Raw genomic sequence first — 16,615 nt, forward strand, 5'->3', positions numbered from 1 at the left:
GTGAGCCGAAAAGCCGTTGTCGTCGTCTCTGACCGTCTTTTGTTTTTGAAGGCCTCTTGGTACGGTGGCGATGATCGTACCAGAGAGTCGAGCGTAACCCGCACCACGAGTCACGTCGTTGTACGACAGCAACAATAAAATTGTGCGGAACGGAACAGGGCGGAGTCATTACCTTCCCGATCCCACAATACAATAGATATTTAATTGAATTTGTTTATTCCTCTACTTGTTCAAATAGCCCTATTTTTTAGTTAAGAAAACACTTAAAAGCATTGAGAGCTGCTGGTAATAAAATTGAAATATAATTCGGAGTGCAAAGGGTTAAACGCTCATGCCCGAGTCTGACTGTTTTGGAAAACGATATTTGTTTAATTCGATGGTTCAAGGGATGACAATATTTCTTTTCCTTCAAGTTATACGCTAGATACAAGATTGTAATTAACAGAAATCCAGTCCAATAAAGAAAACTGATCATTCTTGGTCAATCCGAAAAATATGAGCGGTAAGGGGTTAAACGTTGCCCCAAGTTCTTTCTTTATTTGTGCAATAATTATAATCGTGTTTTCCCGATGACAAACAGCTTATTTCGTCTGGCCAAAGACGACCTCGAGTTCGGATTAAAATTTTAAATTTAATTTGCCCGACTCGTCACGATAAAGAGTCGAAATTCAAATTCGAGCTCTCGCTCGACTAAACGCAAATTGCCAGACGTTGATCCATTATACGAGTAAAATTCTGCCCCGGTCCGGGGTGCACAATCGCGCGGTATTCGAGGTCTGTATATCGATTTCTTCTCGACGATCTCCAATTATGCGGATCTAAACAGCGAACAGGGGGGACGTTCGATAAAGAATTCTCCGTGCAAGTACGATTCCTGCGCGTCCCCGTGGCACAGCTTTCTGCATGTTCCGTGGCCACGTTTATCGAGTATCCTCGCCCCGATAGCTTTCGTGAAACTTTTCGCGAGGTAAAATAGCGGCCGAGAAATTCCACCCGGAACGAAATATCCGCGATATCGAATCGATATTCCCTGTGAAAAGGCCACGAAGATCGTCCGGCGCAGTGCGGCGCACCAGTCGATCATAAAAGGGACGAAGTTTCCCTCTTCGGTGGGAAAACTTTCATAGTGGTGTGTCCGGGTCACTATGCCCGGCTCGCAATAACCGATAAACTTTTCACGATGCGCCGGCGAAAAAGAAAAGGGCCGGTTGCCGCGTGTTCAGCAAGATATATACGAGACGACGTCCACCCCCTGTATCTATTTCCATGTTATTGTTACACGCTGCCCCGACCACCGCCATTTCTCTTTCCCGCCCCCGTTTCGGGGGCAAAAATATTGGCCGCGTCGCGCCTCGCGCGTTATCAAACCTTTCTCGACGTGCACCCGTTTACTTCGGTTAGCTTCTTCGCGACGTACGGTTGTTGTTCGGTGAACGCGTTGTTTGCGCTCGATTTAACAACTCGAGCTAATGGGCGCGAGTTTTGGAACGATTCGAATGTAGGTTACCGGGTCCCCCCCCCGAAGTTGCATCCTGCCACCTGACTTATGCTTTTTCTGATTGCCTCCAGCGGAGTTCCAGGGACATAAAATACTTGGGATAAAAAAATAAACGCGGAACGTTCAGCTTTGCTCGAGCAAAGAACTGTTGTGGGAATTGGTGAAATATAAATTTAAAATAGGAAAAGCTTGTGGAGGCATCTGATGAATGATGCGATCCACATATACAATTTTGTGTGACACCTGGTGGCAAGCCTGGAGTGCTTAACATGTAAGACACATTGTGGTGCAGTTTTTAATAAGACACGTTTTGTTCAGTGTTGTATTCTATATTAACACTTTGACTGCCACGTCACCCACATATGGGTGTCAGAATTTACCATTAGAGTAGTCGAAAAATTAATTCTCAAGTTAAGACGTTGAGAAAAATAAATTTAGATAGAATTTATGAGTTTTAACAACGTTACAAATATAAGTACTGAAACAAATTTTAGGTTATGTAACTTACAATGGTCTAAAATCAAAATTTTATTTTTGCAGAATATTATACTGTTTTGATCTGGCTTAAGTTACATATTATAAGCTATAAATGCGTTGTTTCATAAACCTCACTTATTCTAACAGGAATAATTTTATCATTGAATATATTTATTCTCACGTTTCTAGTAAATATAGACTTGTGTCTTCCGAAGAGCATAGTTGGTGGCATACCGATGTTGAGACAACGAGCATAGTGGATGGTTGAGATTATGTAAATGAAGCTACTTATTGGATCAATTACCTCGATAATTGCACGAATCTCGATACTTGCTGGAATTTTCGTTCCTGTTTTCCTGCAACTATCGACATTCTACCGGATTCGAATGCGTTGAATTCTCCTAGAGCTTATCTAGCAAGCAGGATAGGTTTGCAAATGATCGCTCGTTTATCGAGATCGTGCACATCCTTCTTTCGCGGAGAAACGTTTCACTCTTTCAATATTTATTGTGTCGAGAAGGGGACGATTCTGAATACTAGTTGCTCAGGTATGAAGGTTACTGAAGTCCAAGTCATATTCGATGAATCCTTAAAGATTTTCTGGAAAATAGAATAAAAAGGAAAATGTCTATTCTTCATTTTCGATTTGTTATAAACCCGACTGTGGGACTTTTAAATAATTAACACTAGATTTACGGAAGCTGACAATTTGACGGATGTCTGATTCCATATTTAAAATTACAGAACGTGTAAATATTATTTTTTAACAACTTATGTTGAATTTGATTGATGCAATGGCAAGAATATTCTAATTAAAAGAAAAATTTTAAGGTAATTGTCAACATGAAAGATATCAATAAATATACGTGCGATCAATACCCGTAAATCTAGTGTTAAAATCTCAAACATCAAATGGGGGGCATTTAATTAAAAATAGATATAATTTCTCATTTCCTTCGTTTGTAAATTCGTTTTTTTTTCTCGAATGGATGCCCCACAATATTGAATCGAATTTCGAAACAGCAGGGAAGAGAAACTAACGTTTTTCACGGAACGTGGCTGAACATTCCAGCAAGCTACTTGTCGATAAAGCGTGCGAATTTTTTCCCGCGCTGTTGAATAAATGTCACGTGGGAAAAATAGAAACGTAGTGGACAAAAATGCATCGAATGTGATCAGAACTTCGAGGCTAGCAGAGAAAGAGGACTTGTTGCGAAATTAATATACACTCGTTTTATTTTAATTCGTAAAAGATCTCGTTGGAAATGAACAATCGCTTTGAGAAGGCTCCATTGTAAAAATAATACTATATTTTTGACTATTGTGAAAATAAGTTTGGGTTAAAGTGAATTGTACATCGATTCTACATTCGTGAAATCTTTTGGGAGAAGAATCTCTATCAAAAATTGATCATTTATAATAATTTTCAACAAGTCAATCTATGACAATGCGTGAGAAATATAACAAAGACCACTTAAAAATTGAATTTGCTCTATTATTAAATAGGATTTTTGAATCCTATAAAATTATTTCATAAGAATTTTATTGTATACCATTTCAAGATATTGCTATAGTCAATTTATAATATCCACTTAAAAATTGAATTTGCTCTATTATTAAATAGGATTTTTAAATCCTATAAAATTATTTCATAAGAATTTTGTTGTATACCATTTCAAGATATTAGTCGATTCGTTCAATCTAGACAACCCTATAGTAAAAATATTCTATATCCAGTTCAGCTTAAACAAATTCGAAACCAGATCAACTGTAACCCCTCTGCCCCTAATTTTGCATGGCCCATTGCACACTTCAGTTACCACACACAATCGCTTTTAGAAAGGCTCCATTGTAAGTTAATACTATATTTTTGACTATTGTGAAAATAAGTTTGGATCAAAGTGAATGCTGAAAATAAATTTGGGTCAAAGTGAATGCTGTACATTGATTCTACAATAGCGAAATCTTTCGAGAGAAGAATTTGTCGAACGTTGGATAGATCCAAAGAGGCTGGCTCGTGACGAGGTCTATCAAAAATTGAATATTTATAATAATTTTCAACAAGACAATTGTAACTACATCAACGTCTATGAAATATAACAAAGACTAGTCAATTCATTCAATCTAGACAACCCTATAGTAAAAATAATCTATATCAAGTTCAGCTTAAACAAATTCGAAACCAGATCAACTGTAACCCCTCTGCCCCTAATTTTGCATGACCCATGGCACACTTCAATTCCGCCAAACTACACTACACGTACGTAGCGTGTGAAATATAACAAAGACTAGTCAATTCGTTCAATCTAGACAACCCTATGGTAAAAATATTCTATATCAAGTTGAGCTTAAACAAATTCGAGACCAGAACGACTGTAACCCCTCTGCCCCTAATTTTGCATGGCCCATGGCGCGCTTCAATTTCCACAAACTACACGGGGGGGAAGGTGGGGGGGGGCGATAAAATTTGATCGATTTGACGCGAAACGATCCCGGGTACAATCTCCGCGTCCACCATTTTTCTCCGGACCGGTGTACTTTCGCGGATCCTCGAGCGGCAAGTTTTTCCTGGTCGAAAGAGCGTAACACACCGGTCGAGAAATCGATGGTCGGGGCCGGCGTCTCTTCCTTTTGCTCTCGTCTTGCGATCCGCCGCCCCTCGACGCCTTTCTCTCTCTCCTCCGCGCCGTTACCCACCCCTCTCCACCCCCCCCCCTCCCCCCGCTGCGTTTCACCCCTTCCCCTCCAGCAGGCGTCCCTCGATTCTCTCTCGCTAACCGAGGTCTTCCTTCTTGTTCGTCGTCGTTTCTCTCTCTCGCCAATTTACGAGCACCACGAAGTGCTCGCGCGGCTGGAAACCGGGTAGCGTCGCGACGGACCCTCCTCTCGATATTCCGGCTACCGGGAATTCGACGCTCGTACGAGGGACTTTGGTATTCCCCGCATGGACCGGGTATCCGGGGAACGTTGCGATTGCGAGCGGCGAATTTTTAGCGACGCCCCGCCGAGGGGAATACCAGCCACGGCCGCTGACGAATGCTTCAGTTTTAATTTTATTTAACCGCTGGGGCAAAACAGGCCTACGTGCGCTCTTTGGTCGACTCCGTGCACCTACGATCTTCGTCTTCCCGTTAATCAAGAAATTAGAAATCCATCGAACGTGTCAAACACGATCGCTATATCGTAACGACGCTTTCTGTAAATGAAAATGAAGTTGGCTATGTACGAGGAAACAAAACGATGTATTTATTAACTCTGGTTGCCTCTCGTTCAACGATCTAACTCTCTAAGCGACGATATTGCCTTTGTATTACAGAGTTATCCGCAACAGTTCTTGAAACGGTCACGGATAACTTTTATTCCGAACAACTGTTATAACGAACTTGAAGTTCGGACTGTATCAGTGTACTTCTGAATCTGTATAGTGTAACTACATGATCTGACCGGTTTGTACGCAGTAGTGGAAACAATGAGACAGTGGGGTAGTGGGCAGACATACCGGAACGCGAGTTCAAGTAGAACGAGTAAATAATGGTCAGACGCGCCAGCCGCCTAAACGAAAAGTTTAATTTCAGGTATCCATCAATAATTTCTATTTTCTGGGAGGATTTTGGGGGGACGATGAAGTTTGAGAACCTCTTAGAAATGATCCTGTGCAGGAAATTTACGCGATAATCTAACATTTATGACCCGCGTAATCGACATCCGTCCAATGGTGTCGTCGACGACATCTGCACGCTGGGGGCGTCGCGCGCATCGAACTATACCTGGCTACCATACTCGTGCTGGTTGTATGATAATAACGTCAGTGGTGGCCGCGGTACCGGCGTCTAGCCTAGCATCAGCCTAACCTGACTCAACGTTCTAACCGTGTGTATTTATACAACAGCTGGAGGGCGAGGGAGGGGAGTGCGGCAGTCAGCTGATCGAGGCGCTGGAGGGGTAACGGGTTTTGGAGGGGAGAACGGCCTTTATTTAAAGCGCTGCTCGAGAGGAAGCCTTTCTTCGACTGGTAAACAGTCATCGAGAATGAACATGCGAGTCACCGACGTGCTTACGTATGCTCGTGACTGAAATATTAACGTGGATTTTTCTGCCTCGTGTTTGATGTTTGCCGGAGGGGGAACGGACGGCTTGACAAGGGGTAAAGGAGGGGGGGGGGGGATGATCGTCGCGGGTTTCGAGACACCGCGTCGGCTTATTAACATAATTAACTGGAATCCAGACGTCGCGCCAACAATACTTTTCCTTCTTTGACGCTCGACGCGCCTGGTGCTCGAGAATTCTCGAGATTCGTTTTGTAACAAATTACTATTTCCGTTTATTGAGCTTATAATTTTTTTTAACCGTTATAACGAAAATAATACACATGCTATTACGTGGTTGATTCGAAATTCGTTCCTAGTATTTGCATCGTTGTGTGACACTTTCAAACATGAATAATTATAATAAAACTATATTTAGAAATATTTAAATATACGTCCAAATATTCACAGATTTGAAATTCCAGGTGATAGTAATATTTTATTCAATAACCATGTGATCATATGGCCACCAATGTTTATTTGTTCGAAGATCCTTGTACCATCTGCTTAAAAATTTTTGCAATAGTATGTTACGTCATACTCGCATTTACATTCACCGTGGAATCACACGCGTTAAATCATCTTCATTAATTTTTAACTACACGTACGTGGGCGTTTGTGATCGAGAAATTGCCCAGTCTACAGGTTGAATTGTTTGGATAATCAGTTTTATTCAATCCATTGTCTGAGATTACAGGCTCTTGCGATTAAGTATACAATAACGAATACGTAAAATTACCAGTAATTTAAATTAATACTATTGTATTAACCATGCTTTATCATCACTGATTCCGTAGTTATATACTTTCTGACGTTATCATTACTTTCAATACACAAAACTGCAATAATTTTGTATATATTTTTCTTATATTTTTAGGTTTATCGTTCATGTTAAATTTAAATTATTAATCATATTCTTCCAGTTTTTCAATCGATCTTGTCTATGCCCCCATCCATTGATCCTTCGAAGTTTATACAAATCTGATTTCAACACTGGCGAATACACAATACGATGAGTTCGAGTTCAAATACAAGCCCATCATCCTTTCTATGTGTTAGGCCTCCGAAATATTTCTAAATATAAACGCGCTGTCTAGACAACCAATTAGTCGTCAAAATCCCAAAAATATGTCGTCATATTCCCAACCATAACTCACCCCCAATCTACCAGCCTTCAATTTCGCGACCAGGAAAAAGTTCACCCTGGTCAGTTCTATTATTTTGTTTTCCGACGAGTTCCTCCCTGTCACGAGCTCCCATCGGTTTTCCCGGGCAAAAAATTTCGGCCATTTCCCCCGGACCGCGTCTTCGGTCTTTCCTCAAAGAAACCCGTCTTCCGCGTTGTAGAAACTCGACGTTTACAATTTTTAAGTCTCGAATTCTGTCTCAGGGATCGCCATCTTGGCAGAGAATAAGAACTGCTATTTATAGTCTCGTAATGTTATATCAGTTCCTTTTCGAAGTTTCAATAATGAACAACAAGTGAGATCTTGATGATCTTGTTTCTAATATTACAGATTTAAAATGTAAAAAAAATCTAGCAAAGTTTCGATCGCTGGACAGAGATTTACGGCTGGCTAAGCTCTTCTCTATTATTTCGTACGTAGTTCCAGAGCGTCGCGAGATCCCGACGAACATATTCGATCGCCTCCCTCCACCCATTCGTCCGCCCCCGTCTTCCATTCGCTCACCCCTTCCGAAACGGAATCGTTCCTCCGCGATGTAGGAAGTCAACGGTTCTAACGAAACGCTGATGCACGTTTTCAGGGGACTGGCATGGAGAAGGAGAACTCCGCATCGGGCGGAGGCGGCGGAGGTGGCGGAGGCGAAGCGGCGGCCACGGCGACTCCGGGCGCCACCTCCGCCTCCGAGAAACTCCAGGCGGACCAGGCCAATCCGTTGCTCGATCCGACTGCGCTCTTCGGTGGTAAGCCAATTTTCTTTTTCCTTCCAACTATTATTTTCTTTCGCCCGTACGACGAACGCCTCCTAAAAATTACCTCGACGACCGAATCCCGGTACCCTACACGGTGATGACCCGAAACGAACATTTCTCGCGACACTTTTGTCCGATCGAAATGAAATTTCATCAAAGCAACATTGTACAGTCCGTGTAAAAAGTATAGAGTGACTAATTACGACTAGAATTCTGAATAATAACCTTTATTGAACATATTACATGTAGGCTCCAAATATCAAGAAAAATGACAGAAATGAACGCGTAATAAGTATTCGTACAGTTCTGTTGTCATTATCAAGTGTACAATTTAAACATTGTTAATAAAAACAACAAATAATTAGTATTTAGAAGGGTTTCCCTTCGATTTTATTATTGAGGCTAGCCTCCTAGGTGCTGAATTAACTAATAAACATTATTATTCAGAATTTTAGTCGTAATTAGTCACGTGTACGAATACTTTTTACACCCACTGTAATTCTTTTATATAATATATTTTGTCTCCGTTTAATTGCCCTAAGGAAACGTTGAAACTGTTTATTCGGTGAATTAGAATACTGCAACATGTGCATCATTTTTTCCCTCCGGTAAATTTTTACATTCAACACTTTGTAAATATTCATATATCAGCTCTAGTAGTTTTATTATTAAGTAAACATGGCAATAATAATCTTATTGAATCAAAATTTTAAACCCTCTTCTCAAAGTGCCACTAAAGTAAATGAGAATCGATGAAGTCAGTAAAATTTGAGAAGTTTGAGAAGTTTTTACGGGGTTAGATGAAGCAATCACGAGTCAAACTCGTCGTTAACAATTTCAGCAATAATTATTAGACAACTTAGAGAATTAAAAACGCCAAAATTCAATCGGCGTGATCGGAATTTTAAACATTCTCGGTTAAAGTGGCACGAAGTAAATGGAGATTGATGGAACATTTGTTGAACATATATCAGCTCTAGTAGTTTTATTATTAAGTAAACATGACAATAACAATCTTATTAATTCACATAGTTCATCGCTATGGTTGTAAATAAGACGCGTGATCAGAATTTTAAACGCTCTTCTCAATGTGTCACTAAAGTAAATGAGAATCGATGGAGTCAGTAAAATTTGAGGAGTTTGAGAAGTTTTTACGGGGTTAGATGAAGCAATCACGAGTCAAACTCGTCGTTAACAATTTCAGCAATAATTATTAGACAACTTAGAGAATTAAAAACGCCAAAATTCAATCGGCGTGATCGGAATTTTAAACATTCTCGGTTAAAGTGGCACGAAGTAAATGGAGATTGATGGAACATTTGTTGAACATATATCAGCTCTAGTAGTTTTATTATTAAGTAAACATGACAATAACAATCTTATTAATTCACATAGTTCATCGCTATGGTTGTAAATAAGACGCGTGATCAGAATTTTAAACGCTCTTCTCAATGTGTCACTAAAGTAAATGAGAATCGATGGAGTCAGTAAAATTTGAGGAGTTTGAGAAGTTTTTACGGGGTTAGATGAAGCAATCACGAGTCAAACTCGTCGTTAACAATTTCAGCAATAATTATTAGACAACTTAGAGAATTAAAAACGCCAAAATTCAATCGGCGTGATCGGAATTTTAAACATTCTCGGTTAAAGTGGCACGAAGTAAATGGAGATTGATGGAACATTTGTTGAACATATATCAGCTCTAGTAGTTTTATTATTAAGTAAACATGACAATAACAATCTTATTAATTCACATATATCATCGCTATGGTTGTAAATAAGACGCGTGATCAGAATTTTAAACCCTCTTCTCAAAGTGCCACTAAAGTAAATGAGAATCGATGAAGTCAGTAAAATTTGAGAAGTTTGAGAAGTTTTTACGGGGTTAGATGAAGCAATCACGAGTCAAACTCGTCGTTAACAATTTCAGCAATAATTATTAGACAACTTAGAGAATTAAAAACGCCAAAATTCAATCGGCGTGATCGGAATTTTAAACATTCTCGGTTAAAATGGCACGAAGTAAATGGAGATTGATGGAACATTTGTTGAACATATATCAGCTCTAGTAGTTTTATTATTAAGTAAACATGACAATAACAATCTTATTAATTCACATATATCATCGCTATGGTTGTAAATAAGACGCGTGATCAGAATTTTAAACCCTCTTAAAGTGTCACTAAAGTAAATGAGAATCGATGAAGTCAGTAAAATTTGAGAAGTTTGAGAAGTTTTTACGGGGTTAGATGAAGCAATCACGAGTCAAACTCGTCGTTAACAATTTCAGCAATAATTATTAGACAACTTAGAGAATTAAAAACGCCAAAATTCAATCGGCGTGATCGGAATTTTAAACATTCTCGGTTAAAGTGGCACGAAGTAAATGGAGATTGATGGAACATTTGTTGAACATATATCAGCTCTAGTAGTTTTATTATTAAGTAAACATGACAATAACAATCTTATTAATTCACATATATCATCGCTATGGTTGTAAATAAGACGCGTGATCAGAATTTTAAACCCTCTTAAAGTGTCACTAAAGTAAATGAGAATCGATGAAGTCAGTAAAATTTGAGAAGTTTGAGAAGTTTTTACGGGGTTAGATGAAGCAATCACGAGTCAAACTCGTCGTTAACAATTTCAGCAATAATTATTAGACAACTTAGAGAATTAAAAACGCCAAAATTCAATCGGCGTGATCGGAATTTTAAACATTCTCGGTTAAAATGGCTCGAAGTAAATGGAGATTGATGGAACATTTGTTGAACATATATCAGCTCTAGTAGTTTTATTATTAAGTAAACATGACAATAACAATCTTATTAATTCACATATATCATCGCTATGGTTGTAAATAAGACGCGTGATCAGAATTTTAAACCCTCTTAAAGTGTCACTAAAGTAAATGAGAATCGATGAAGTCAGTAAAATTTGAGAAGTTTGAGAAGTTTTTACGGGGTTAGATGAAGCAATCACGAGTCAAACTCGTCGTTAACAATTTCAGCAATAATTATTAGACAACTTAGAGAATTAAAAACGCCAAAATTCAATCGGCGTGATCGGAATTTTAAACATTCTCGGTTAAAGTGGCACGAAGTAAATGGAGATTGATGGAACATTTGTTGAACATATATCAGCTCTAGTAGTTTTATTATTAAGTAAACATGACAATAACAATCTTATTAATTCACATAGTTCATCGCTATGGTTGTAAATAAGACGCGTGATCAGAATTTTAAACGCTCTTCTCAATGTGTCACTAAAGTAAATGAGAATCGATGGAGTCAGTAAAATTTGAGGAGTTTGAGAAGTTTTTACGGGGTTAGATGAAGCAATCACGAGTCAAACTCGTCGTTAACAATTTCAGCAATAATTATTAGACAACTTAGAGAATTAAAAACGCCAAAATTCAATCGGCGTGATCGGAATTTTAAACATTCTCGGTTAAAATGGCACGAAGTAAATGGAGATTGATGGAACATTTGTTGAACATATATCAGCTCTAGTAGTTTTATTATTAAGTAAACATGACAATAACAATCTTATTAATTCACATATATCATCGCTATGGTTGTAAATAAGACGCGTGATCAGAATTTTAAACCCTCTTCTCAAAGTGCCACTAAAGTAAATGAGAATCGATGAAGTCAGTAAAATTTGAGAAGTTTGAGAAGTTTTTACGGGGTTAGATGAAGCAATCACGAGTCAAACTCGTCGTTAACAATTTCAGCAATAATTATTAGACAACTTAGAGAATTAAAAACGCCAAAATTCAATCGGCGTGATCGGAATTTTAAACATTCTCGGTTAAAATGGCACGAAGTAAATGGAGATTGATGGAACATTTGTTGAACATATATCAGCTCTAGTAGTTTTATTATTAAGTAAACATGACAATAACAATCTTATTAATTCACATATATCATCGCTATGGTTGTAAATAAGACGCGTGATCAGAATTTTAAACCCTCTTAAAGTGTCACTAAAGTAAATGAGAATCGATGAAGTCAGTAAAATTTGAGAAGTTTGAGAAGTTTTTACGGGGTTAGATGAAGCAATCACGAGTCAAACTCGTCGTTAACAATTTCAGTAATAATTATTAGACAACTTAGAGAATTAAAAACGCCAAAATTCAATCGGCGTGATCGGAATTTTAAACATTCTCGGTTAAAATGGCACGAAGTAAATGGAGATTGATGGAACATTTGTTGAACATATATCAGCTCTAGTAGTTTTATTATTAAGTAAACATGACAATAACAATCTTATTAATTCACATAGTTCATCGCTATGGTTGTAAATAAGACGCGTGATCAGAATTTTAAACCCTCTTAAAGTGTCACTAAAGTAAATGAGAATCGATGGAGTCAGTAAAATTTGAGGAGTTTGAGAAGTTTTTACGGGGTTAGATGAAGCAATCACGAGTCAAACTCGTCGTTAACAATTTCAGCAATAATTATTACACGATTTAAAGAATTAAAAACGCCAAAATTCAGAATTTTAAACGTTCCCGATTAAAATGGCACGAAGTAAATGGAGATTGATGGAGCTTGGATGAAATTCAAGGAGAATCTTTACAGGGTTCCGATGGGTTAGTTGGTCGATTTGTGATTTGTTGCGTAGGGTGTCTCGGCGCGAGTATCGAAGGAATAAGATCCGCAGAATCGAACCGTTGGGCGATTAATAATATCGTGATCGATGCACAAAAGCGTCGGATATCGAGTGTGATTATCGACGCGATCCGCTTTGCCTGGGGCTGAGGCCTCGGCGGTTCATTAATCAAACGGTTTTCATCGGCGCGGAATAGTGACGGGAAGACGTAGAAATTCTCTTTCCGTCGAGTGTCTGCAACGAATAAATACGTTTCTCTAACGCGAGATTAATTACTTCGCCGGCAACTAACGCGAAACACGGAGTGATTCTCATAACCGATTGGAGCTAGTTTTATGGATCGACGACACGTGCAGCGTTTCTCGGGGCAGGAAAAATTCGATACCGAGGAGATTGTTTCGAAGATAGAGTCGTTAACGGGTACCCGGCGATCGAATTGTTTTGTAAGATTTCAACACTCCGTTCGTGCTCGTTATTAAAAAATCACACGACGTGCAGCGACCGAAATAACGATTCAAACGTCAATAAGAAATAATTAATCGGCTCGGTCTCGTGACGTAAAAGTATCGATATCTGAAATAACGGTTTTCTATTTATCGAATATATTTGGTAAACAATTTCACTGTATCAACCCTCTAACGCTCGTGCCCGAGTCTGACTTAATTCGATGGTTTAAGGGATGACAATATTTTCCTTCAAGTTATACGCTAAAAATTTTTATGTAGCTTAGAGACAAGTCCAATAAAGAAAACTGATCATTCTTGGTCAATTCGAAAAATATGAGCGTTAAGGGGTTGAAGAGAGTGACGAGGGTTGAGCAGACAGGGCTGTTTTACAACCTCCGTTCCTAATGAATTTTTATGATACTCAAGAGTTATTTTATGAAATAAAATCAGTTTTATAAATGTTTGAGACAAGAAATTTGACTTTGGATTCTAACTGTAAGAGGATAGTCGAGTCTGATACGAATATAAAAGTTTGAGATATTAGTTCGAAGCAGAGAATCGTATCGATATAAATGGCTATCCGGGGGTGAATGATAGCAGCTGAAAGGTTCTACGCAGTTTTGCGACAGGAATCGATAAGATGCAGAAATATTTCCGGAGCCTCGAAACCTGAAACGACCATCAAGACTGTGATACATCGCGATTCGGGGCGGCTGTTCAGCCTCTTACTTCGTTTCGTAGTCGCTGAGGCCTCTTCTAACGCTATTTTTTCAAAGAAGCCGAACCACCCCGCTCATATTATATACGTGTTCCTGGTGGCGGAGCTCGACGAAGAGCTCTGTTCGGCCACTTACTTTAATTAGCACTACTTACACGCTCGCAATCGAGCCCTCTAGTCGGTTAGCCTTTCCTCCAGCGATTCGAGGATCCTTCTGACGGTTGTTCTCCAATTTTTTTAGCCCCCCTCTTTTTTTTCCATCGCGTTGCTCCAACGACGAACGACACGCTCTTGCACGCGATACTCGACGCGCGCGCGCGCGCGCGGTTTCGACACCGGTTAAACCGTATTTCATTCGAGTATTTACTTTTAGCGATTTAATAACGAGACAGTTTCTCGAGGACTACGGGCCCGGGTGAACGCTGATAAGCTCTATTCGTCCCGGTGCTATTAACTAATTAAAGTTAACGGCGTTACCGCAAGACCATCTCCATTAACGATGTTTAACCTCTTCAGGTCCGCTGCACAATGTAATATTCGCGGGCTTTACAGTTATCTTTTACTACTAAATAAGTTGCTACGAAATTTCAGGCGAAACAAACACTGTTTCCCTGAAAATGGCGGACGCGTGCTGTCGTTCGAAAGTTCGAAAGCAATATCGTAAAATCACCTTTGTTCGAACGATCCCTAAATCTTGGATCATTTATTAATCTCGTAAAATATTCTGTATCATAAACTTTTACTCCGGAAGTTAATAAGTAACATTGTTCGTGAGACATCACGGCGATTGTCGAAATTCACACGAGCGTTGGAATTTTTTAATCCAATTACATTTATTAAATACGGATTAACTTAAGACGCGTGGAAAAATTTTCTTCCCGCCCGAATAAAAAAAAAATTCTGGACCGAAGGGATTAACTCTCCTGTGTCAACTGGAATCTTTATTATTCGTACAGCCGTGTTTGCTCAAGTCGGAATTAAATTCAACTCGTGGCAGAGGTTCCTCGAGTATGCCCCGTTTCTTTTCGCTGTTCTGTCCCACGTACTCGTTCCGTTCCTCTCGAGCAGGATTTTAGCTAATATCGACACTATTCAAAGTCCTGCTATACAAAGTATATCCACTATACAAATAACTTCAACACTTTTTACAAACGTGTTGATGACACTTCGTATCTGAATCAGAGTGAACACAGTTCTAAATGGGGCTTCGTTGACAAGTACCTTTGAAATAACTTGGTTCATCAAAAATAATTTCAATGCTTACTGAACCTGCTAAACTGACCATTACTATCCCTCTAAATATTAACATACTATTAACACCAACAGCAATATTCTTTAAACGAGTTAAATAACAGTGTAGTAAGGCAATGGGGACACGAGAAATGGATTTCAGATTAAGAGATTAAATTATTGCAAGGTAAAGTGTTTCCAAGCAGTTTTAACGTTTCGACCATATGCAAGATTGACAAAAAGCAACGTGGTAAAGTTTGTATTAACTCGATACATGGCTTCTTTAATTACTGCCCGGTCACGTCGATCTTTCGACAACTGTATCACTTATCTCGTTTCCCCTCTGTTCTAGTTCAATGGATGACCTCGCTGGGTCTCCCGATGTCTTTGTTACACTGCCCATCTTTTCTTCCCTTCTCCTTCCCAATACCAATTACCCGACTCTTTATTTGCACATCTAAATCTCTCCATCGCGTTCTGGCTTCCACGGCCCAGTCTCTATAGACACGTCGGGTACTTTCATCCTATAATTAGCTTGCATTCTCGGTGTTCAAGGTAACCAAACACGAGAAATCCCTCTTCTGCTCCCTTTCGATGCATCTTCCTAACTCTCCGTTCTCTTGGAAGTTACCGGATAAATATATGCGCAAGTTGGATCGATGATGATTTATTTTAAATTACAAAGTCAAGATAACTCGGAACATTGTAGATTACTTTGAAGCTCTTCTACATTTACCTTACCGCTTCTCTAAGAAGAATGTCGTTTTCAGTTTCGAGTTATAATAATAGTGGTTTAATCTAAACGTAAACGTTTATTATAAACACAGGAAATTACACGTGTGTAATGATATAGTGATAAAGAAATAACGGATAGACAAAATGCAGCGAGAGTGAACTTTCGTTCTTTTGAACCAACGACCCCTCTACTCTTAACCTAAGCAAGACACTTAAAACTAGGCGCCAAGATATTGGCTGGCATACTCAACACCATCATTGTCACGCGTACATGAAAAAGAATCCCTTGTGTTTGTCTATTTACTCCAAGAAAACCTCGAGTGTCCGCCGTTAGGGAAACTTGAACGTTCCCCGTCGTTCGACGAAGTGGCTCGAAGACCACCGGTTGACCGGAAGTCGCAGCTACACCCGAAACGAGCCAGTTTTCGATACCAATCAATACGCGAAAGCTACGAAACTGCATCGTCTTCCTACGCGCCTGGTAGCGCGAATCAAATCATTGCGGCGCATCCGCCGCGGCAGTCGATACGTTAATTACCCATCAGCCCCGTAATCCGAATCACAGACTCCCGACGGTGCACCGGTGCACCGATCGTTTCCTTCGGCCTAACCACGGATCGCGAGGCCGGGTAATAGCGATGCAGATCCGGTCAGTCTTCCAATTATATATTCCACCGAAAAGCCAGATCTCTCGGGGAAGTTGTAAACGCACGGCATTCTTCCTAAAGAAAACGTTGGATCAGCGGGAGGAAGGGTGAGGGGGAGGGGGGACGAAGGGACGAGGAAGGGATCTCAGAGCTCGTCCCCTCGGTGAACACGGTTCTCGGGGCTGTTCCATCGCGCAGGATAGGATTTCGTTTATTTCGTTGCCTC

The 16,615-nt window shown here is 39.6% G+C and overlaps 1 protein-coding gene across 6 annotated transcripts in view; it reads left to right on the plus strand.

Moving 5' to 3' along the window:
* Nucleotides 1–16,615, plus strand: part of LOC122405536 (bromodomain adjacent to zinc finger domain protein 2B) — a 254,071-nt gene that overhangs the window by 176,353 nt on the left and 61,103 nt on the right. For all 6 annotated transcript variants that reach the window (XM_043410385.1, XM_043410387.1, XM_043410388.1 and 3 more), the window contains exon 6: nucleotides 7,828–7,987. In XM_043410385.1, coding sequence (XP_043266320.1) covers nucleotides 7,837–7,987 — 151 coding nt within the window. In that variant the 5' untranslated portion in view covers nucleotides 7,828–7,836. The remainder of the gene's footprint in view (nucleotides 1–7,827; nucleotides 7,988–16,615) is intronic.

Source organism: Colletes gigas, unplaced genomic scaffold (assembly GCF_013123115.1).
Source record: "Colletes gigas isolate AHSC1104 unplaced genomic scaffold, ASM1312311v1 Colletes_gigas_Sc00004, whole genome shotgun sequence".
In the NCBI taxonomy this organism is placed as follows: Eukaryota; Metazoa; Arthropoda; class Insecta; order Hymenoptera; family Colletidae; genus Colletes; species Colletes gigas.